The 25,306-nt window shown below is 43.7% G+C and overlaps 1 protein-coding gene across 1 annotated transcript in view; it reads left to right on the plus strand.

Moving 5' to 3' along the window:
* Positions 1 to 21,189, plus strand: part of LOC147624964 (uncharacterized) — a 33,088-nt gene extending 11,899 nt beyond the window's left edge. Inside the window, exons 2-4 of the mRNA XM_086818187.1 lie at positions 17,361 to 17,414; positions 17,630 to 17,689; positions 20,844 to 21,189. Of these exons, the coding sequence (XP_086674313.1) occupies positions 17,361 to 17,414; positions 17,630 to 17,689; positions 20,844 to 21,005 (276 nt within the window). The 3' untranslated portion in view covers positions 21,006 to 21,189. The remainder of the gene's footprint in view (positions 1 to 17,360; positions 17,415 to 17,629; positions 17,690 to 20,843) is intronic.
* The last annotated feature ends 4,117 nt before the right edge of the window (positions 21,190 to 25,306 follow it).

Raw genomic sequence — 25,306 nt, forward strand, 5'->3', positions numbered from 1 at the left:
GGCGCGCTTTGTAACAACTATGGTGTAGAAGTAGGTGTAGGGTACCATAAGGATCACCTACATGGAAAATTCAATTTGCTAGAATTAAAATGCCTAGTCCTAGTCTCTCTCATCAAGAGAAAGTCGTGAAATCTCTGATGTAGCTGCCATCTCCACGTGTTCCTCTTTTTCTTCTTCTTCTTCATTTTCTACTCTACTGTCAGGTGTGCATGATGCTTCTCCTGCTCTTGCTCCATCTTCTTGAAGCAGTGAGCTTCCTTGTGTCTAAGCCTCTTGTAGTAACGGCATAAAATCTTACTGCCTTTCTTGTCTTTCCACTTACTCAGCGTTGCCTTGTCAAAGTCAATGCTAGTATTATCCTATTGATCCTCCTTGATTCTCATGTCCTCCTCAGTGAGTACAGCAACCACATCTTCATAGGAAGCATCTTTTGACACGTGAAGAACAGTTATGACTTGGGAGAATCTTGGTAACTTTTGTATGCTTTTGAGCAACAGAACAATTTTGTCATCATCCTCTACAACCACTCCAATGTTGGAGAGTACCCAAGTGATCCCCAAGTTCACCATTTTCATGCATTTTTAAATCAAAAAACTTTTGTTTCAAGAAAACCTTTGAGTTGACAATCTTGTTCCCAAATAAACTTTCCATCTTCTCCCATACCTCTTTTGCAGTTTTCTTGAGGTCAAGGTGGTGAGTGTCGCCCAAGCCAAGACCGATTAATGCAATTGCCCGATAATTGCGATCCTCCCAAACCGAGAGGAGGAGAGATTGAGAGAGAGGGATGAGTACGATATAGGGGGAGAGAGAGAGACCGAGGATGTACGGTGGAAGGAGAGAGGAAGGGACAAGAATAGATAGAGGGTGAGAGAGCGTACGTGTGTATTAAAGGAAGGAGAGAGAGAGAGAGAGAGAGAGAGAGAGAGAGAGAGAGAGAGCGATGATGTATGATGGCAAGGAGAGAGAGAGAAGGATCGGCTGGTTGACGGACTTTGTAAGGATGTCAGCATGGTTGTCTGTCTGCCGTAGGAATGTATTGGAGCTTGATGGTACCAAGTTCAACTTGTTTCCTAGTAAAATAAAAATGGACACCAACATGCTTGGTACAGTTAGAAACAATAGGATTGCTAGCGAAGACAATCGCACTTTGACTGTCAGCGCAGATGGTAGAAGCGGTGTCAATGATGGGAACACGCATCTCCTCAAGAAGCTGATGAAGATACATAGCCTCAGTGGTGGCGTCATAGAGGGTCCGATACTCGGCTTTAGCGGAAGACCTTGCAATGGTATCCTGTTTCTTGCTAGACCAAGAGAAGGGGCTAGATCCAAGCGAGTACAAATAACCACCATGAGAACGTTGGGAATCGATATCACCGGCCCAGTCGGAGTGCGTGTAACCATGCAGGGTGATCCCACGATTGTAGTGAAGTCCAAACATACATGTACCTGCTAGATAGCGAACAACCCTCATCATTGAACTCCAATGTGGCTCCCTAGGAGCATTGAAATATTGACTTAAAGTGGATGTGCAATAGGAAATGTTAGGTCGAGAGTTTGTGAGCCATATGAGTTTCCGAACCACTTGGCGTAGGCTCGCTCTTCATGTGGCGGTGAGTCCTCTTTCTTTGATAGTTTGATGGTTGGATCTAATGGGGTAGCCACAGGGATAGTACCATCAGGAAAGTTCCTAGGAAGTAATGAGTTGAAAACATTACTTTTGTTGTGACACAAAAATACCATCAGGATGTTGGACCACCTCCATGCCAAGGAAATATATATGAGAGAAGACCGAGATCAATCATCTCAAAAGTTCATCTCAGTTGTGCCATGATATTAGCCATGTTGGCTTGAACCAGAGATGAATAGATTATCGACATACAGTGCTAGGTACCAAACCATCCCCTGATGTGTGGATATAGATATTGGGATCATAGTGAGATGGTTGAAAACCTTGGTTGCATCAAAATTTGTCGATGTGATGATACCACGCTTGGGGGGCTTGCTTAAGTCCATAAAGAGCTTTATGCAGGCGGCAGAAGACTTTGTCCTCATAACCGGGGAGTGGGAAGCCCGGAGGTTGGTCAACATAGACTTTCTCCTTGAGAATGCCATTTAAGAAGGCACTCTTGACATCCATTTGGTAGACTGGCCATTTGTGGTGAACAGCTAGATTGAGTAAGGCGAATTGACGTCAGTCGAGCTGTAGGCACGAAGATTTCGTCAAAGTCAATGCCTTTTTGGCAAAAACTTTGCACCGCAAGTTGGGCTTTGTACTTGTCCAAGGTACCATCGGCTTCAAATTTGGTGTGAAAAATCCATTTGGTGCCAATGACCTTCTTATGCATAGTTGTTAGGTACGAAAAGTTCGATTCAGTACGGTACGTTTAAATACGGTCCCGGAACGCACCGCTAAATTTTAAAAATAAAAATACGGTGGAGGTACGGTCCATTAAAAAATACTTAAAAATATAAATATAGATGCAAAACTTTTACCCAAAACATAAAAATTTAGAATTTTGCAAGTTGCATAGAAAATGAAAGTAGACAAATGTACATGTGACATGTCAAAGAGTCATGAATATATATAAAGTCGCAAAAGTTGGCATGCCGCATGGGCAAGTACAAAAATGTGAGTACAAAAATGCAAAAAAGCCCATAGAGGACTATAGAGGCTAAAAGCCTATGTCACCATCTATGTGAGGAGTCAGGACTCAGAGCTATCGCTAGGCTCTTCAATATCCTCACTAGAGGAGGATACCTCAGAGCTCCCACCAAAATCCCCATCGCTAAGAACGTTGCCCTCATCATCACATTCGGGCTCCTGAATATCACCATGAATTACCGAAGAAGACTCCGCAATGGAAGCATCCTCAACTCTAATCGCTGTGGAGGTAGAGCTCCGAGAGCCACGTCTTACATAGGTAGCAACTGGGCGATCAGAGCCTTGAGAGCCAATGGTAAGAATAGGCCGAACCTGTACTCCACCTCTAGCTCGGCGGCCACGACGAATGCGAGAGACTCATCTATCAATCTCCTTTAGCTCTTTGTAGAGCTCTGCATATATGGCCTCCTCCTCTCCATTACGCTCCTTGTGGACACTTTTAAGAGTGTCCACCGTCAACTTGAATTCGTCGACGTTTACCTACAAGTTTTATAATTGATTAGGGGCTAAATAATAAAACATTGAAAGTTATTGCGGCAATAGGCCAGCCGCTCTAACTGTCTCGTGCTCAGTCGATTGCGTAACTTCGTGTGTATAAGTGAGTAGGAACACCAGTTTCTCTCACATGCACCCGAAGAGCAATCCTAATCCACAATAAAAATAAACAATGTTCAGGATTGTGACATGTGAGGTCTTCAACCGTAGTAATCACAACCTTAGTCTAACTAAACTGCACTTAATCATGTTTAAGAGAGAGACAAATATGTGTCAATGCAATGCAATGCAGCTATATTAGATGAATGGGTTACAATGAGATCTGAATAGATCTATGATGCTGAATATGCTGCCTATATGCTGAATATACTGATATGCTAAATGAACTGCTGTCCCACTGTCTTTCCCTTGTCTCCTGGGAAGGAAACGCTGAAGGGATGGCTTTGGGACTGATGCAATGCTGATGGGATGCTGAAAATGCAGATGTTCTCCTGTTACCTGGGAAGGAAACGCTGAGGAGATAGATGCGTTTGCTGAATCTGCTGTTTACTGATGTAGATGCTGAACTGAATGCTTTGCTGGACTGAATGCGTTGAGGGCTGAAACATTGCAGTCAGATGATATGATGGACTGAATGCTGATGTCTCTATTTATATGGGGGAATAGGTGCTGGTCGGCCAGCTTGGCTGCAGTCGGCCAGATGTAAAAAGCCCACGATTGCCATACATGCTGTCGGCTGATGTAAACATGCTGTCGGCTGCCTCCACAAGCCCCAAATGCTTGTCTAGATGACTAATGTGATGCTACAATGCTGAATCCAACCCATACCACGTGGTACATGCTGAAAACATTCATTTAAATGCTTGAAAAATGCCTGATAAATCCTGATGATGTTTATGATGCCATGTCACTGTACACCTGAATGGTGTGCACGTGACAAGGATTCTAGTATCTACACATAATTTAGTAACTTGGTGCTAAGTGGTTAGTGGTTACCTGCGCTAGAATCCTCAAAGCCACTCTTTGTAGGTAAGGTTGTTGGTAAGCAAATGACTCCCACCAAAAGAGACTCCTCCAACATACCGCATTGGCGAATTCGGGGCCCCTCTGATCATTATAGTTGATGAGCTCCTGTAAGAACTAAAATTGCCCATTCTCATCATCGGGTAATGCTTTCGGTAAGAAAGCATCCCTAGTTGAAAGCAACTCTTGATCAATGAAAAGTGGGAGTGTTTTGTAGGCAGGATGCAACAAAGCAGTAAGGCCATGGATAGGCCTCTTCATCCACTTCCATCTCTTCTCCACGAGTGTCAAGATAGCATCGCGTCGAGGAGTAGCCTTAAGGGGATCACTGTGAATTTTAAAATAAAGGGGAGAATATCTTATATGAGAAAAATGAAAGAACAAGTATTTAGATTCAACATTCTATTTTAGTTTATTACTTATTCTTGAGAAGTTGAATCTTATTTACCTTGTTAGCATATACTCTGGATCAAGCTCATCGAGGACTGTGGTGCGGGTAATCTTGGCAATGGCCTCTTTGATAAAGTGAGTGAGGAGCCCCATAGTAGCCTCCTCCATGTCTGTCATGCGTAAAACCCTATACAAGGGAGTAACCGCAATGACTAGGGCGCAGACTTGGTGCCAGAACTCCTCTCTCAAGCATAGCCGTTGAATGGCTCTTGCCTCATCGACACGCGAAGGTATCTCACCTTGTATCCATTCCTGCCACTCCAGTGAAACCGCTGTTACTTGGAGCTTAGGCATGACATCATAAAGGCGCTCTAGAAGAAGCCACATGTAGGCAAAGCGCGCCGAGGATGGCTTCTTCATCTCCAAGTTGCTGTGATAGCGGAAGATAGCAAGGGCCTTGACTTTTTGACTGAAAAAAGTGACAATTTGAGTGGCTTGTGTCACCACACTCTTCACCCATTCTAACTTGCCTATGTCCTCCATAAGCAAGTCAAGGCAATGAGAGGCACAAGGAGTCCATACTATGGACTTAAACTCCTCCTCAAGCAAGTGGCCCATCTTGCGGCAATTGGACGCATTGTCCGTAACCACTTGAACTACATTTTCGGGGCCAACCTACAAGAATGATGGACCATGGATCATGGATGCAATCATGCATGATGCATGAAAAAGGAAAAGAAATAAGACTTGAAAAGTTGAAAGTTGAGTAAAAGGCAAAGGCTAAACTCTGAAGCTTCAAACTCAAAAATTAAAATTGTATCTTACCTCGATTATGGCTTGTCGAATGTGGCATAGATGAGCTCTCCCGAGGTTTTCTTCCCTGCCTTTCCGGCATCCACGGCGCGCAAGAAGTACGTGCCAAGAGGGCAAGATACTAGAATGTTGAGGATGCCTCTCTTCTTTCTATCGGTCCATCCGTCGGAGAGGATGGAACACCCATACTTCACCCATCGGGCTCGAGGGTCTTGTTGATTCTCTCCTTTTCTTCATCAAGTGCGCCTTCGTGCGCATGTCGTTGTAGGTGATACCATGCTAAGGGCCATGGCATGGTCCTACTTCGGCAATGGCCCTCACCATCCTTTGCCATTGAGGAGTTTTGAGGACACGAAATGCGAGATTGCACTCAATGATCATGCGTGCAATCTCCTGTTGGGGTAAAGGCATTATGCCCACCCTTATAGTGTGTACTAGCCCATAAGTTTTATAGTACATAGTACACTTAGTACTTTTAATGTACTAAGTGCACTATGTGTACTAGAGCAAATATACATGTGTGATAGGGGAGTCACACACTCATACTGTGAGTTGACTTATCCCCACATGTCTCTCTCTCTCTCTCTCTCTCTCTCCCTTCTTCTCTGTGTATGTCTCCCACATGAAACCCTAACTCTCTACCATCAACTGGTATCAGAGCTCTGTGTGTGGTCTTGAGACAGCAGGACAGGTGTCTTCCAGTAGTACCCTTGCAGCCTTGTGTGTTGTCAGGTGTAGAGTCAACGCATGGTCTGGCGCAGCAGTCCCATGAGAGAGGTTGCGTGTGTGTAAGGCGCAGTCTGTGTGTGCAGTGGGCAGCGACTGTGTGTCCCTGCGTTGAAACCAGTGTGTCCCTGCGTTGAAACTAGTGTGTGTCCCTGCGTTGGGCAGCGACTGTGTGTCCTTGTGTTGAACCAGTCGTCGCAGGCAGGTGGGCGGATATGCGCATGCTGTTGGGGTAAAGGCACTATGCCCACCTTTATAGTGTGTACAAGCCCATAAGTTATAGTACATAGTACACTTAGTACTTTTAATGTACTAAGTGCACTATGTGTACTAGTGCAATATACATGTGTGATAGGGGAGTCACACACTCATATGATGAGTTGACTTATCCCCACAACTCTCTCTCTCTCTCTCTCTCCCTTCTTCTCTGTGTATGTCTCCCACATGAACTCTAACCCTAATTAACTCTCCCATTCAACTGGTATCAGAGCTTAGGTTGCTGTCTTGATCCTCTCCCTTTGCCCTAGAGCTTGCCATTTTCCGGTGCAGCACACTCTGCCCGCGTTCTTTGTGCATCTCTGCTGATGTACAAGCCTAAAGCGCTACTGTACCTGCCAACCAGATGCCTACAGCAGCAGCAGCAGTGAGTGTGCGTGCAGTGAGCGAGGCAGGAAGTCACCTAGGTTCTGCTTTGTGCGAATTCTAGTCGCTTGTGCGCCTACAAGCAAACCGTCGGTGTCAGCGCTGGGCAGCACACGTCCATACATTGGGCGGATAAGCGCTGCACAGCAGGCACCGGCTCAGAAGAGGCAGCGCAGCAAAGTGTTGATGTCCACAAGGCGTAAGGCTGTGGAGTTAAAAGAGACACGGTAGCCCTGTTGCTGAATTCGTACCAGCAGCGAAGCCCAAGCAGAACGTGCCCGTTGTGTCCATCGTGGAAACGTCCACCGACTGCATCCCGCCCAGCGCATAGCACGTGTCAAAGAGCGAGAAGCTGCCTGCCAGCGAGAGATTGGAGGCGCCCGCTGCAAACGCATCCCGCATACTTCAGCGCAACCAGCTCGACGTAGTAGAAGGCTCCCAGCCTTGGATTCTTGAGAAGAAGCGTTGGGCAACACTGTGTGCCTCTCCCCTGCGACCTTCAAAGGCCAATCAATATTTCAGACTGAAGCAGCATCAGCTCCTTCAATTGCCCACCTGCACAACAGCAGCATCATCACCCCCTTTTCCTGCAACAAAAAGAAAAATCAGAAATTACAAGGTATTTGCCTCATTTTTTTTTTGGGATTTGCAATTGAGCAGGTACAATCATTAATTGAGCAGATACAGGTGCCGAATTGCTCAATTTTTGAGCAAAACTGGCAAAATTGGGTGCCATTGGTCACAATCAGGATCAATTTGAAGGAAATTGGATGTCGAAATTTGGGGCTTTTGATGTAATTGTGCAATTAAGCATTCATAAATGCTGTATGATGTGAGAAATCGCACATTCGGGCAAAATTGCAGCAAATTGCAGTGCAAATCAAGGGGCTTTTGTGCCGATTGAATTGATTTGCATGCAGGCAATCACATTTGATGCTTTGGGCAATGTGATGATGCCTGACAAGCACTCAATGTGCCTGTAAATCAAGGGGCTTTCATGTATTGGATGTATATGTGGCCAAGGGGAAGCATCGTGATGAAGACTCTGGATGCCTTCATGTGCGTCAATGTACAATGTATGATCAGCAATTGATCTTAAATCAAGGGACTTTTCAAGATTTTATGCTTGTTGAGCTTGGCAAAGCAGCAGGCAAGACTTTTATGCCTTGAATCCTCAGAAATCAGCTTGCAGTCAAGGGGCTTTTGCCCAATTTCTGTTCGGGACTGTTGTATGCAGTGTTCGGGACTGTAAAAGTCTGATTTTCACTCATTTGGACAGCCAGGAGAGCATTTATTGCTAGTGTACCTGCTGGTACAGCTTTGGTACAGCTTTGTACAAGTTTTGGCATGGCTGCACATTGATTTGAGTGAGCAAAAGGTTCAATTTCAGCTGCTGTACTTGCTGGTACAGGTTTGGTACATCACAGGTGAGCACTTAGTATTGTTGTACAGTACTTTGGAAGGGCAACAGAGCACATTTAAGGTGCTGTCCTAAATCTGCAGCAACCAGATTTTGGTGATTTCATCACATACAGTGGGAGTAGAGTTGCATTTGTGCTTCCGCAGTGGGAGATAAAGCTTGGGAGAATAACTGTGAGCACTTTGTGTGCTTTTGGTGCAGTGTTTGCACACTTGCAGGGAGTCAGGCATTGACAGGTGAAGCAAATACCTCAGGTGAGAGCTCTTCATTGCTTCACATCAAGAAGCTTGAAGGCTCACATAACTATGATATTTGGCAAACCCAGTGCTATAATGTGTTGCTCCAGAAGAAGCAGCACAAGCCTATCAAAGAAAGGGGTGTAATGCCCGCTTCTCTTATTACTGAAGAGTGGGAAGATATGGATGAGCTGGCAAGATCTACTATCATGTCTGTGTCAGACTCTTTACTTTTCAGCATTCGTGAAGAGAAGACAGCTTGGGGAATGTGGCAGAGATTGCAGGACTTGTATGCCCAGCCAAGTGCCTCAAGCAAAGTGTATTGGTTGAAGAAACTCATAGGTCTTCAAATGAAGGAAGGGGCGCCTATGGCAGCCCATCTAAATGAGTTTAATGGTATTGTCAGCCAGGTCATTAATCAAAAGTTGGCAATGGACGATGAGTTCAAAGCCACTTTTCTCTTATGCACTTTGCCAGAGAGTTGGGACACATTCAGGACAGCCACTAGCAATTCGAATGCTATGTTGTCATATGCAGATGTTGAGGGTGCTCTTCTTCAAGAAGAGATGAACAGGAAAAACAACTCTGTTGGAAAGTCCAATGCAATGAATGCATGTGGGAGATCCCAGCAAAGGGGTAAAAGCCAAGAACGGGGAAGGAGCAAGTCTCGCTCCAAAAAGGACTTGGAATGCCATTATTGTGGCAAGAAGGGACACAGCAAAAAGCAATGCTACAAATGGAAAAATGATCAAAAGGAAAAGGGAAAAGGCAAAGACAAAGACAAAGATGAAGCTAAAGATGTAAAGCCAAAGGGCAAAAGTGGAGTCAAGATTGAAGAAATCAATGTATCACATGCAGGTGACAGTGAGGATGAGGTCCTATTCAGGTCTTCACTTGATGCCCATTCACTTCTTACAGGAGATGGTCATGGTATGCACTCATGGATCAATGATTCAGGTGCCTCCTTTCATGTCACAGGTTGCAGAGACTTGTTTGTCAGGTATACTGCTGGCAATGAAGGAGTAGTTTATTTGGGTGACAACCATGCATGCAAGATTCTTGGCAGAGGTGATGTGAGGCTTGTGTTTTCAGATGGCTCACAGCTTATGCTCCATGATGTCAGGCATGTGCCTGAGATCAAGAAGAACCTGCTTTCTACTGGACAGCTTGATGATGCTGATTATGTTACCACATTTGGTCGTGGAAAGTGGAAAATTAGTAAGGGCTCACTGGTTGTTGCCAGAGGCTCTAAGGTGGACACTCTTTACTTCATGCATGCAGGTGTTTGTCACCATGCTAATGTAAATGCAACCGAGCTGCCGGAAATCTCTATGTGGCATAGCCGGTTGGGACACATGAGTGTCAAAGGAATGGAGCAATTGTCTCGTTTGGGTTACTTGCCTTCTCTAAAGTATTCAAGTTTTCAGTTTTGTGAGCATTGTATATATGGTAGGCAACTCCAGTGCCCCCACAAGAAAGCTCTTGGATAGAAAGATGCTCAGTTAGAGCTTGTGCATACAGATGTATGTGAGATGCCTCAGCTTTCTTTGGGAGGGGCAAAATGCTTTGTGTCTTTTATTGATGATGCCACACGCAAGGTGTGGGTTTATCCTCTTCGTTTGAAGAGTGATACATTCTCAGTGTTAGAGAAGTTTGTTGCTCTTGTTGAGAATCAAAGTGGCAAAACACTGAAGGCTTTGCGTTCCGACAATGGTGGAGAGTATATGTCCAAACAGTTTCAGGACTTTTGTGATGCTAAAGGCATTAAGAGGGAGCTCTCTACTCCTTATGATCCTCCACAAAACGAGACAGCAGAGAGGATGAACAGGACCATTCAGGAGAAGGTCCGTTCTATGTTGTTACATGCTGCGTTACCTCATGGTTTTTGGGCTGAAGCTGTTATGACAGCCGTTCATCTTATAAACATGTCACCTAACACGAGGCTTGGTGGGAAAGTGCCAGAGGAAGTATGGACAAGGAAGCCTCCATCATACAAGCACTTGGGAGTGTTTGGTTGCGTTGCGTACGTGCACATACGCAAGGAAATGCGCACCAAACTTGATCCTAAGTCTCACAAATGCATATTCCTAGGATATGGTGACAGAGGTGAAATGGGGTATAGACTTTGGGATCCCGTGAATAGAAAGATTATACGCAGCAATGATGTCATTTTTGATGAAACATCCATGTATAAGGAGCCTGCAAGGCAACAGGAGCCTAGCAGAGTCATCTTTGATGATGATGGACATCATGGACAACAACCAAGGGCTGTAAATCAGCCATTACAGCAGCAAAACCAGCCCTTAAATGGTGCTGAAAATGGTCCAAATGGACAGCCAGAGATGGCAGAAGATATCCCTATGGATATACCACAGTTGGAGGAGATACCGGGCATGATTTTTTAGCCTTATGGCATGGAACAAGAGCCACCAATAGGTGATATGCAGGCTGGACAGCAACCTGCAAATGATGGTCGTTGGGTACGGAGGTCCAGAAGATCCTCCAGAGCCCCTGACAGGTTTGTTCCAGGGGTTGACTACTTGATGCTCACTGACTGTGGGGAGCCCTCATGTTATAAGGAGGCTTTACAGAGGGCAAACAAGGCTCTTTGGGAGCGTGCCATGAAGTCAGAGATGGATTCTCTGCACAAAAATGGAACATGGAAGTTGGTGCATTTACTTGCAGGCAAGAAGGTTTTGCCATGCAAGTGGGTTTACAGGCTCAAAGTTGCACCTGATGCAAAGCCAAGATACAAAGCTAAGTTAGTGGCTAAGGGCTTCAAGCAGGAATATGGTGTGGACTTTGATGAGATCTTCTCTCCAGTGGTCAAAATGACCACACTTAGAGCTGTGTTAGCTTTGGTTGCGCATGATGATCTGGACTTGATTCAGTTGGATGTGAAGACTGCTTTTCTTCACGGTGATCTCCATGAGGAGATATATATGCAACAGCCAGAGGGTTATGCAGTGAATGGAAAGGAGAAGCTTGTATGCAAGCTGAAAAAGAGTCTTTATGGGCTCAAACAGGCACCAAGGGAATGGTATCATAAATTTGATACATTCATGAAATCCCAGAATTTCAGGAGAAGTGACATAGATCATTGCTTATACACCAAGAAAGCTTTGGATGGCAGTCTATTGATCCTCATCTTGTGTGTTGATGATATGTTGATTGCCGGGAAATCTCGTAAAGAAATGGATGCCTTGAAAAAGAGGCTGCATCAAACCTTTGATATGAAGGATTTGGGTGATGCAAATCACATTTTGGGTATGCGGATACTTCGGGACAGAAATCAGCATGTGTTGTATTTGTCTCAGAAGGAATACATTGGCAAAGTTTTGCAGAGGTTCAATATGGACGGGGGGAAGAAGACTAGTACTCCTTTGCCTCCATATGTGAAACTCAGTGCTATGGACAGCCCAAGTCAGATAGTGGCAGGGCTGATATGGCCAAGGTTCCGTATGCTTCAGCTTGTGGCAGTTTCATGTATGCCATGGTTGCTACTAGGCCGGATATTGCATTTGCAGTGGGAGTGGTTTCTAGATACATGGCCAACCCTGGCAAGAAGCATTGGGAAGCAGTGAAAGGTGTCATGAGATACCTGAAGGGCACACAGGATATGTGCATTTGTTTTGGCAAACAGGATGCATTAGTGCATGGTTACACGGATTCGGATTATGCCGGTCATCCAGATAACCGGAAGTCTACTACCGGTTATGTGTTTACATTCACAGGAGGTGCTGTGTCATGGATATCCAGGATGCAGAAGTGCACAGCCTTATCTACTACAGAGGCCGAGTATATTGCAGCCACAGAGGCTTGCAAGGAGGCATTATGGCTATCTCGGTTAGTGGTTGATTTGGGTTATACAGGGGATATTCCATTGTTGCATTGTGACAGTCAGAGTGCCATCCAGTCGGCAAAGAACCCTGTCTTTCATGCAAAGACGAAGCATGTGGATGTGAAGTATCACTTCATCAGAGAGGTGATAGAGAACAAGCAAATTCAGCTTGTTAAGATTCATACGGATGACAACCCGGCTGATCTGTTGACAAAGAGTTTGCCTCCGGAGCGGTTTGCTCATTGCAGACACTTGATGGGCATTGGATGAGGCCAGTTTCAGCCTTGATATGGCCTTGTATATTATCATGTACATGCTGATTTTTCTTTTCCTTTACTTAAGGGCACTTTGCCTTTAAGTGGGAGGTTGTTGGGGTAAAGGCACTATGTCCACCCTTATAGTGTGTACAAGCCCATAAGTTATAGTACATAGTACACTTAGTACTTTTAATGTACTAAGTGCACTATGTGTACTAGTGCAATATACATGTGTGATAGGGGAGTCACACACTCATATGATGAGTTGACTTATCCCCACAACTCTCTCTCTCTCTGTCTTCCTTCTTCTCTGTGTATGTCTCCCACATGAACTCTAACACTAATTAACTCTCCCATTCACATGCAGGGAGGCGGGTATGCACACTCAGGCGGACACATAAAAGCAGTTCACCTCTTGCCGCCCTTGCCCAATCAAGTGTTCGCCAGCTGGAGCTTCCCTTGCACAGAGGCGATTCAGAATCCGACACGTTGGTCCTCATGTCTCTCCGCCAAGCTATACGGGCCGCCCCTCTCCAAGGCCTAAGAGTCTGCGTGGATTGCTCCTCGATGCATCCGTTGCCTGCAGATCACAGCCGCGGCCACTCGGTGCTGGAACCACGCAACTGACATCGCTTTCCGATCCCAGAAGTACACAGCAGCTCTACATCTCTGACAAAATCGCTGAGAGAGTTCTCTCGTGTTTGGAGGAGTTCCTGCTTCGTTGCCCTCTGACGACTTCTTCTTAGACTGTCCATGATGGCGTACCTGTGTCCAACATCAATTTCCCCCCCTTTTCTGCAACAGAAATCAGAAATTGTCTCAGATATTTGCTTCAATTTTGGGATTTGCATGTCCATTTTCATCAATTGAGCAGGTACATGTCCAAATCGCTCAGATTTTGAGCAAAATTGGCAACATTGGGTGACATTGGTCACGTTCCGGGTCAATTTGCAGGAAATTGGGTGTCAACATTTGGGGCTTTTGATGTAATTGTGCCATTGGGCATTCATACATGCTTTATGATGTGAGCAATCTCACATTCGGGGCTAAATTGCAGGAAATTGGAGTGTAAATCAAAGGGCTTTTGTGCCAATTGGGTTGATTTGCATGCAGGCACTGGCATTTGATGCTTTGGGCAATGTGTTGATGCCTGTCAAGCACTCAATGTGCCAGTAAATCAAGGGGCTTTTATGTATTGGATGTATATGTGGCCAGGGGGAAGCATTGTGAAGACTCTGGATGCCTTCACGTGCATTAATGTACCATTCATGATCAGAAATTGATCTTGAATCAAGGGGCTTTTCAATTTTTTGTGCTTGTTGAGCTTGGCAAAGCAGCATGGAAGACTTTTATGCCTTGAACCCTCAGAAATCCACTTGCAGTCAAGGGGCTTTTGCCAATTTCTGTCCGGGATTGTTGTATGCAGTGGTGGGGACTGTCAAGGTCCGATTTTCACTCATTTGGACAGCCAGGAGAGCATTTATTGCTGCTGTACTTGCTGGTACAGATTTGGTACAACTTTGTACAAGTTTTGGCATGGCTGTACATTGATTTGAGTGAGGAAAAGGTTCATTTTCAGCTGCTGTACTTGTCGGTACAGATTTGGTACCTCATTAGTGAGCACTTAGTACTGTTGTACAGTACTTTGGAAGGGGAACAGAGCACATCTAAGGTGCTGTCATAAATCTGCAGCAACCAGATTTTGGTGATTTTATCACATTCAGTGGGAGGAGAGTTGCATTCGTGCTTCCGCAGTGGGAGATAAACTTTGGGAGAACAACTGTGAGCACTTTGTGTGCTTTGGTGTAGTGTTTGCACATCTTGCAGGGAGTCAGGCATTGACTGTGTCAAAGGTTGCATATTGCTATGGCAACCACAGGTGAGAGCTCTTCATTGCTTCACATCAAAAAGCTTGAAGGCTCACATAACCATGACATTTGGCAAACCCAGTGCTATAATGTGTTGCTCCAGAAGAAGCAGCACAAGCCCATCAAAGAAAGGGGTGTAATGCCCGCTTCTCTTACTGCTGAAGAATGGGAAGATATGGATGAGCTGGCAAGATCCACCATCATGTTGTCTGTGTCAGACTCTTTACTTTTCAGCATACGTGAAGAGAAGACAGCTTGGGGAATGTGGCAAAGATTGCAGGACTTGTATGCCCAGCAAAGTGCCTCAAGCAAAGTGTATTGGTTGAAGAAACTCATAGGTCTTCAAATGAAGGAAGGGGCGTCTATGACAGCCCATCTAAATGAGTTTAATGGTGTTGTCAGCCAGGTCATCAATCAAAAGTTGGCAATGGATGATGAGTTCAAAGCCACCTTTCTCTTATGCACTTTGCCAGAGAGTTGGGACACATTCAAGACAGCCACTAGCAATTCAAATGCTATGCTGTCATATGCAGATGTGGAGGGTGCTCTCCTTCAAGAGGAGATGAACAAGAAGAACAACTCTGTTGGAAAGTCCAATGCAATGAATGCACGTGGGAGATCCCAGCAAAGGGGTAAAAGCCAAGAACGGGGAAGGAGTAAGTCTCGCTCCAAAAAGGACTTGGAATGCCATTATTGTGGCAAGAAGGGACATTTCAAAAAGCAATGCTACAAATGGATGAATGATCAAAAGGAAAAGGGCAAAGGAAAAGACAAAGACAAAGATGAAGCCAAAGATGCAAAGCCAAAGGGCAAAAGTGGAGTCAAGATTGAAGAAGTCAATGTGTCACATGCAGGTGACAGTGAGGATGAAGTCCTATTCATGTCTTCACTTGATGCCCATTCACTCCTTGCAGGAGATGGTCATGGTATGCACTCATGGATCATTGATTCAGGTGCCTCCTTTCATGTCATAGGTTGCAGAGACTTGTTTGTTAGGTATACTGCTGGCAATGAAGGAGTAGTTTATTTGGGTGACAACCATGCATGCCAGATTCTTGGCAGAGGTGATGTGAGGCTTGTGTTTTCAGATGGCTCACAGCTTATGCTCCATGATGTCAGGCATGTGCCTGAGATCAACAAGAACCTGATTTCTACTGGACAGCTTGATGATGCTGGTTATGTTACCACATTTGGTCGTGGAAAGTGGAAGATTAGTAAGGGCTCACTGGTTGTTGCCAGAGGCTCTAAGGTGGACACTCTTTACTTCATGCATGCAGGTGTTTGTCACCATGCTAATGTAAATGCAACCGAGCTGCCGGAAATCTCTATGTGGCATAGCCGGTTGGGACACATGAGTGTCAAAGGAATGGAGCAATTGTCTCGTTTTGGTTACTTGCCTTCTCTAAAGTTCTCAAGTTTTCAGTTTTGTGAGCATTGTATATATGGCAGGCAACTCCAGTGCCCCCACAAGAAAGCTCTTGGATAGAAAGATGCTGAGTTAGAGCTTGTGCATATTTCCATGATGTTGGCTCACCATGCGCCACATAGTTTGCGGGAAAAAGCAGAGGCAAATGAGGCACGAGGAGTGAGCCTAGTGGACCGATGAGGACCATCCAAGGGGGTATCACAGGGAAGCATGCCTAAATCACGAATGGTTTGTTGGTACTAGTGGGGTAAAGGGTCTTTGGGTGGCTGTCAAGAGGAGGAAAGCTCCTCAAGAGGCGGAGTAATAGTTGACTGATGGGGTTCATGTGTTACAGTCGGAGATTCTTGTTCGGGTGGAATGTGCAGCGGAAGGCGAGGTAAATCCCGCTCACCAAAGGCAATGTCTCGACAAACAAAGACTTTGTTCGATTGTGGGTCAAAAACTTTGTAAGCCTTTGATTTAGAAGAGTAGTCCTCAAAAATGAGCAACTCGCTCCTTGGCTCAAGCTTACTCCTCATGTCATTCGGAGTGTGTGTGTATGCAAGACATCCAAAGATACGGAGATGGGAAACAATGGGTTTTTCGCCAAAAAGGCCTCAAACAGGGTCATGTGAGAGACAACGGCCGTGGGGCAACGGTTTAGAAGGTACACCGCAATGTTGACCGGTTTTGACCAAACGTGTTCAGGCAGCTCATCTGCAAAGAGCATGGAGTGTGCCATACCCATCACAGTTCGGTTCTTGTGCTCGACCACTCCATTTTGTGAGGGGGAGTTGGTGGAGGTGAGTTGGCGTTGAATGTTCTGTTCTTGCAAGAACTCGGTAAATTGATGAGATAAACTCACAACCATTGTCATTGCAAGCAATCCCAACAATCAAGACACCCATTTGATTAGTGACTAACCAACCCACGTGGAAAAATATTGGAAGGCCTCTAATTTATGCTTTTGAAGGTTTATGCAGAGCGTACAAAGGCTAGAAGCAGGCGGGAAAAGGCTGTGCAGGCCGGTTCACAGTGAGCTGGAGCAATCTCTTTCAAATTAATGCATCAAACACAGTGACTTAGTAATCTGGGTAAAAGGCTTCCACATGCGACCGATGGATTTATGTGGGGTGTCCTTCTTATGATTGGCCTTCCTATGCTGGAAGCTTTTTCTCCCCTTTCAGTTTCACTTGGTGGGTCTCTTTGTGATGGCTGCAGGAACCAGCAAATATTTGCCTGCCATGTGGTTCACACAAGCTTCTGACAGGAAGCTTGTCAACCCAGCCTTAGTATGATCAATTGATGTGCACCATTGTTAGCAATTTGTTATCTAGACTACATGGATGTCGTCAAGAGGGCTAGTTGCTTTGAGCCCCTACACAACGTGCTCCCCTTTAAAATCGCATAAGTCAGTGGAAGACCATTTCAAATCATTGGACTTTTGTTCATTTTACATATTCTATGTTGCACTGAGTGTTGGGACTCTGGAGGGAGAGGAGGAAGGTTTTCAAGCGTACTGCTGTTTTGGGTACTTCTCTGGTGGTGTGTATGATGTTGCAAAGGGTGTTGGCTTTTGCAGGTAGAAGGTACTATTGCTGATTCCTTGATCCCAAAGGTTACAGATGCATTGAAGGTAATGCCTGATTCTCTCGGCCATTAAGGTTTTGCAAATGGTTTCCCTAAATGCTTATCCTTCTGCGAATATAATCTGCTTATGTTGAAATGGTCTTAGCATTGCACACAGTTGCATGCAGGCAGGCATGCTTGTATGCATGCGCATGCACGCATGTGTGTGTGTGTGTTGGACAGTGAGATTTTCACCTCTGATTCTGTCAAAATGTTATGCAGAATATTCAGGGTGTTTCCAATCTCAAGGTGTATACATCTGAGGGAGTTGCCACAGTAGAGGTATCTCCCTAGCCACATGGAGTTTCATTTCCACAAGTTTGGTGACTACCTCTTGCAAAATCAAAGAATGTGTGTTGAAATTAGGGACATATTGCACATCTATTTTATGGGGTTCTTTTTTTTCTTTTTGTGATGCAAGCCAATTTGAATGTGTTCAAGCATGCAATGAAGTAAATGTGAGTTAGTCTTGTATTGGTAAGTTGGTGTTCTGATGCTTCTAGGCGTTTTGCCATGGGTTGGCTTCTGGAGGTTAAGGCACTCTGTTTAAAGCATAAAGTGGTGCACACAGAGAGCCATTCAGGATGACACTGGCTGCCAATGCTAAGGATTTGCACTAGCCAGATTTGGAAGTAGAAGCAGGTGAGCTCTTATAAGCTCCACATTGAGCCCAAATGCTTTTGGTCCTATATTCACTCATTTCTTGTGGGGCTTCACATTTGTCTTTGTGCTCCTTGCATCCGGTGCTGCTTGCCTGCAGCTATCTCATTTTACCCTTCGTTTTCATCACATCAGGGATTTGCTCGAGGATTCAGACATGCCTATTGGATCCATTCTTGAACCAAAACAATGATGAAAGTAATTGGGTCTAGGCTTTGTTTATCTGACTGAGACTATGAAAGGAAGACATCAACAACATTGTAGGGGAATCTACTGCAAGCATAAGCTTTGTTAGACAATTATAAAGGATTGGAGAATTCGGCTGGTTATTATGTGTGTGGGGGCTCCTGTTACACACGGAAGCTCTGGGAGTCTTCTTTCAGCCCTAAACACCGTCTGGGAACATGCTGATGCAAAACGCATGCAAAAGAGAGAGAGAGAGAGCTGAGTATTCAGTATATTCATATATGTACAAAAAGGTACAGAAGTCTTGCAGCCCTTGGCTGCCTTCCATAAAAGGTATAACACCTACTCTAAGCCTATGTCTATGGTTCATAACATTGAGCATTGGTGCCTTTTATAAGTTTGGGAGAGAACCTATGGACTGGCCGACTACTGGTCAGCCTGGACCTGTAGTCAGCCCAGCCCCAAGCTAGGGCTGAATGGTTCATAACAATGAGCATTGGTGCCTTTTATAGGTTTGGGAGAGAACCTAAGGACCTGGCCGACTACTGGTCGGCCAGGTCCAGGACATTAATTCCAATAATAAGCTGCAGCTGACAGGTCTTCCAGGTCTTCAAGCGCTGGCCGACAGTTCACCATGTCCACCTTCAGTTAAAATCCTTTGTCAAGGCAGCAACGTATGCTCCAAGTCGGGTTCTGATTTGTCTTTATTTGGTTGCCCTCTTCAGGACTAGCTCTGAGATCAGTCCAATGTAGGTCTTGCACATGACATCCCCCTCTACTAAACTTGATGACGGGATTCCAACTTGTTTCTTGGATGACTGTCATCATCCCATTCTATTTGCGGAGTCCCTTTGTCATCCTTCCTACTCTAGCAACATTTTCACTAAACACCCTGCCCGATCTCCAAATCCACTGTAACTTTGATGAAGATCTATGCATCTGTTCCATCCAGTCCCCATTCCGTTTCTGCCCTCCTTGAACACTGTCTTTGGTCTTCTTTCCTGAGAAATGAGTCTTGGCACTCTCACTTCACCCCTTGGAGGATCAACCTCCCCTGGAACCGTTGCTTGAAAGGCTTTCTTGGTGTGCCCCAAGTGGCACCCGACTCATAGGACTGCCATCCCCTTGGGCTTTGTGGAACACTACCAACCAACCTCCTGGGAGTTCTTCCCTGTCTTGTGTTCCTTGCCTCAGGCCTCTTACTTGTGCACTTTCCCGTACCTTGGACCTATGCCCCTGCATCTGGGACTAAATCAGTGTTTAGCCTTGTTGAGACAAAGTTGCCTTTTTCCCACACCACCGCAAGCTCAAGACACAGGCGATGGTTTCATCCATGCATGATGCAGTAAGACTGGGTGGGACATGGGCAGCTACAATATCTCAGAACCAGCCTGAAGCTCTGATACCAATGTTACATGCGGAAACCAATGTTACATGCGGAAGCTCTGGGATTCTTCTTTCAGCCCTAAACACCATCTGGGAACATGCTGATGCAAAACACATGCAGAAGAGAGAGAGAGAGAGAGAGAGAGAGAGAGGGAGAGAGAGAGCTGAGTATTCAGTATATTCATGTGTACAAAAAGGTACAACAGTCTTGCAGCCCTTGGCTGCCTTCCATAAAAGGTATAACACCTACTCTAAGCCTATATCTACCCAAGCTAGGGCTGAATGGTTCATAACAATGAGCATTGGTGCCTTTTAGAGGTTTGGGAGAGAACCTATGGACTGGCGGACTACTGGTCGGCCAGTTCCAGGACATTAATTCCAATAATAAGCTGCAGCCGACAGGTCTTCTGGGTCTTCAAGCGCTGGCCGACAGCTCACCATGTACACCTTCAGTTAAATCCTTGGCCAAGGCAGCAACCTATGCTCCAAGTCGGGTTCTGATTTGTCTTTATCTGGTTGCCCTCTTCAGGACTAGCTCTGAGATCAGTCCAGTGCATGTCTTGCACATGACAGCTCCACCAATTTTCAAGATGTTCATCACTTATTCTTGAGAACCATAACAGTGGCGCTACACTCTCCTTGCCTTCCAACTCCAGCATTTGGTAGGATTCCAGCTACAAATTTCCACCATGTACTACTGGCTTGTTCATTGGGAAACTTTGGCCACTCAGAGAATGTCAATGCTCTCAAGATTTAGTGGTGGGTTCATAATTCACTCCAGATTGTGCACACGCCGGTTCACTCAAGCTAAGCTACAATGCAGCCTAATCAGTTATGAACGTGAGCAAGATCTGCTGTTCAAGAGTCACTTGTGATCAAAGATCTCTTGATGATGATGTTATTTATCTTCAAAGACTAGTAGACACGGCATTGAATCTGACAGGTGCAGCTGCCACTTTTTGGCCTCCAAGGCCCACATTTTGTCTGAAGATTATAGACACGACTTTGGTTACCATCAGCACTTTTGCATTTCAATGTAGGAGTGTGTTCGTTGTTGCAAACAAGGAGTTCATTCTCTGACTTGGCTCACTTATCATGTGTGTACTTTCCTGTCAGTTTTGCACAGAATGCATGAATTATAATCACCAACACATGAAAGGCTAAGTGACTCATGTGTTCTTGTCCTTTGCCTGGTAATCTGCAGCTGGCAAAGCAAACAACCATCCAAGCTACTGGTGAGGCATCTTCTTTACTGGAGGCGATACAAGGAGAAGGATTTAAGATGCAAAACCTGAGTATATGTTTTGATGATCCTGCTGCTGATGCCGATGAGGATATTGCTTATGAGTACGAGAATTCGTCATGAAGTGGGGGGCATGTGAAAAGTTGCAATTAAACTTCTCTCTTCGGAAATCAGGGGGCAGCTGGACATGCAGAATTTGTGCAAGTATATTGTACGCTTCAGAGATTGTGATTGAATCACCTGATTGTTGAATGCCGAATCTCTGTTTTCTGGCATGAGACATGCTCTGCACAAGTTTTTTGCTGACTGCCTCGAGAGTCTCGCCTTGAATATACTTGTGAGAAACTTAATTAAACTAGTAATATCCACAATGTTTTTCATCATCTTGCCGAGTATCTCACAAGGAGACTAGGTATTTCTTGTCGTGCTCTCAGCAAACATTTTAGAAGGTGGGGATGCCAAAGATGGGGGATTGGGACTGTAGAAGACCCAAGAAGTTGACATGGTTGAGCGATGCCATGCTACTGGAAATCATCTTGGTTGAGAGCCACAAATGACAAACCTTATTTAACAGTTGGAGAGCAACAAGAAAAGGGATGTGTGCCCAATACAATGGGATTGACGAAAATGAATCCCTGGGGTATTCCCATGGCCCAGATATTTGGGCACACTCTATTCCCATAGCCACATTGGAGCTCTATAAGGAGGAAAGGGATTGACTAAAATGAAGATCTCACAGCCCAGTTAACTTGGCACACACTCTTCCCACAGCCACAGAAGTGGACCCTAACAGCAGCTTCGTGATCTTCAGCTGGACCCTTTGAGGTCTACTTGAAGGCCAAAGTGCTGCCGTTTGACTGATGCCACCCATGATAAAAAACTAAATCACAGCTATTTTTAATGAGCATGCTTTTTTTGGGGGAGGGGGGGGGTAGGTTAAGGTATCCACACAATTCCTAATAGTTAGAACGGTAGACTATCTTGATTTCCCTCATCATCATGATTTTTCAAACATTTATATATTTGATCTCCATAGGGCTCTACAATGAGTAAAAAAGACAATCAATTAACTAATGAACCTTGATAAATCTAACACCAACTTCCTTATATAGGTCTCAATTTGTATTAATAACCCCTATTTTATGAGATTATCAAGTGTTTTTATCATACTCCTATTTTATGTTACACCTCTTAATCATATCCCGTAGCAATTCATGTAGAGGATGTAACATATTTCCCTTCTTAAGAGGTCAATCTCTTGAAGATAAAACCAACCAAATCAACATTGGGATCTCATGTGGATATTATGTTTTGGGAAAAGGATTTTCACTTTGGGTAGCACTTAAGTAGCTCTCTTATTAGTTGTCCTTTGTTCAAACCTGCCCATGATTCTCTTGTACCTATTCAGTTGTTAAATTACATGAATAAAAGAAGTAGATAAAAAAAATCAATACTCGCCATATAAGTATTGGCTAGATTTACCAAACCTATTTTGAACATTACTTTAGTAAATGCCAAAATGTAATTGAATCCATAAGATTGATTTTGAATTCCACTGCTAAGAAAATTTACTAAGCTCTAAGAATTCTCCTCCTTTCTCATGAAAAAAAACTTTATAAAACACTCCTTTCTCTAATTCTTTTTTTTTCTTTATCATTGAAGCTCTCAAAGACCACAAAATTGTGTCCATTCTTGTCATGTACAATATGAAGGATAAAAAAAGAGTTTTTAATACCTCACAAAACATCAAAGGATATTTGGATTCTTCTTGAAGTAGTAAGAGAATAAGAGAATATTGACATTCTCAAGGAAGGTGATCTTCTAACTATCATCAAGAAAAGAGGGAACTCATTTTGGGACCCTGTAAGAAATTCACGATTTTTTGATTTTTTTCACCCAAAATCAACAAAAATATTAAAGCAAGTACATGTAACTATAGAGATTCGTCGAAAAACGTGATTTGGTGTGTCAGTCTGGCAGCAGGCGTCCGGAGTGGTCCAAAACCCCCAAAACGACGCCGGAAGCACTGAAAACGGGCATTCGGAGGCCCGGAAAAGGCCGAAAAAGACCGGCCAAGAAAATTCACTGGGAAAAGCGATTTGGTGTCAGACTCCAAATCGCTTTTCCTAGTGAATTTTCTTGGCCGGCCCTTTTCGGCCTTTTCCGGGCCTCCGGATGCCCGTTTTCAGCGCTTCCGGCAGATTGACACCAAATCGCTTTTCCCAGTGAATTTTCCTGGCCAGCCCTTTTCGGCCTTTTCCGGGCCTCCGGATGCTCATTTTCAGCGCTTCCGGTGTCGTTTTGGGGGTTTTGGACCGCTCCGGACGTGCCGGCGATGTCTGAATCATCAAATTTTGCATTTCAAATCCTGCACCGAAGATGACAATATCAATTATAATAAATGAAAAAGATATCTTCTTTCAATGCAAACTCGCCGTTCTCTATCTGAATATGACTTTTATTCTTTTTTCCTCCTATTTATTATTTCCTCCAACGTTACGTTGGCCCTCCATTGATTGGTTGAGGGCTATTTTTCCTAAATCCTAAAAGGCCCCAAAACGAGTTTCGATTTTTACTAATGTCATATTCATGCAAGAAAATGTATCCTCAATTCAATTGAGAAGCAATTTATGTAATGATAAAGGGAAAAGCTTCATGCTAATATTGTTCTTACCTTTTAGCTAGTTTGATCTTTAAGGGGTTGTGAAATTTTTTCATAGAAACTCTTAAACACACACACACACACACACACACACACACACACACCCCTCCTATTGTCTTACACTTAAAGACCTTTCTAACTATATGGGCTAAGTATTTTGAAAACTTGTGGATAGAGGAGTCACTTTGTATATGAACCCCCCCAAGGCACTACATGTCGCTATAACCCATTTTCAAAACGTAAAAAATTTTCTTTTGTCTTTTCTTGGCTTCCCCCCAAAGAAAGGACAAAGCCCCCCTAAGTGAGAGAGCTTGCTTTGTATTCATAATCATTTTTTGCTAAACCAACTCGTGGCTATCCTTTATTTCATATCTCTTCCCCACACAGAGAGAATCAGTGGGTTAACATGGCTAACATGATTGCACAAGAAGCTTTCATGAGCATTCAAATTTGATGTCATGCCACGAAGGGTTGGATAGTAGCTAAAGGCATGATAAGATGCTATCATGAAGTCCCTTTTTTGTATGTGCATGTTGAGGAGGTGTGTCTAAGGGGCTACCTTGGGTTCTCAACTATCTCCAACAATTGCTAGTAAGCTACCTTGGTCTAGCATAGTCCTAGGCTTTTAAGGAGCATGCATGCAAGGATTGTGTAAAGTGCTCATGCTTGGTTTGAGACACTTGCCACTAAATCGTCATTTCTAGAGACAAAAAGCTACCATGTTTATCTTTTATTGGTCAAAAACCTGCCACTAAGAGTGTGTAGGGGACCTTGGGTACTTCTTCGAGCTCCTCGTGAGCGTATTCACTAATAAAGCATGGAAGTATTTACATTTGGAGTTGGGGAGCTTAAGCTCTTCTTGGGGGGGGAGGGGGGGAGGAGGGAGAGTATTTACTAATATAATAAAGCATGAAAGTATTTACCATAATATTTGAAGTTGGAGACTTTGGGATTATGCACATTAGTGGAAATAAATATAAAATTTTAAGAGAATGTAAACCAAGAAGTAAGTGATTTTTTTTTCTTATAGTAATGTTTGATTGAAAAAGACATACATAGTTATAGTAGTAATATGCATGATAATTCAAATATTCAAGATTATAAAAATAACAAAATTAATCTAAAATTTTAAGTATAAAAATTTAAATTTTTAAATAATATTTATACTAAGAAAAATTATTATCAATGTTTATGAAAAACAAGATAAAATACTTATTAAAATTGAATTACTTATAATATTAAATGATGAGAAGTAAATTATAAGCTATTTCTAGTATAATATAATAACGATAATGATATCATAGTAGTATAGATATTATAAAAATAAATAATATAATACTTACTTTATTTTTTAAAATATAGATATAAATGATTTAATAGTTATAAGGATTAGAAAACATATAAAAAATTTATTATTTAGCTAAAATTATGGACATGGACATGTCGATTAATTTAAGTTATTAATAAACTAATTTGTATTTTTGAAATAATTAATAGTTATTAGTCACAATGTTGTTAATCGCTTAGGTTAAGATGGATGCACACTTCTATTCTTCAAAAGAGTCTTTATTGTAATACAATTTTAACTTTTTAATGTTGTAAGCACTCTAATGATGTTATGACTCACCCACCAAAACCCCCTTGAAACACATCCAACAAGAGATTACCTGGTGAACCGCAATTGTCGTGTCGTGTGAGGATCTTTCCAATGGTCGACCTTGAGGTCTCCAAGCTCTACAACTCCTTGAGAAGCAATTCCATC

This window comes from Cibotium barometz, chromosome 24 (assembly GCF_041138505.1).
Source record: "Cibotium barometz isolate CiBa-2024 chromosome 24, ASM4113850v1, whole genome shotgun sequence".
In the NCBI taxonomy this organism is placed as follows: domain Eukaryota; kingdom Viridiplantae; phylum Streptophyta; class Polypodiopsida; order Cyatheales; family Cibotiaceae; genus Cibotium; species Cibotium barometz.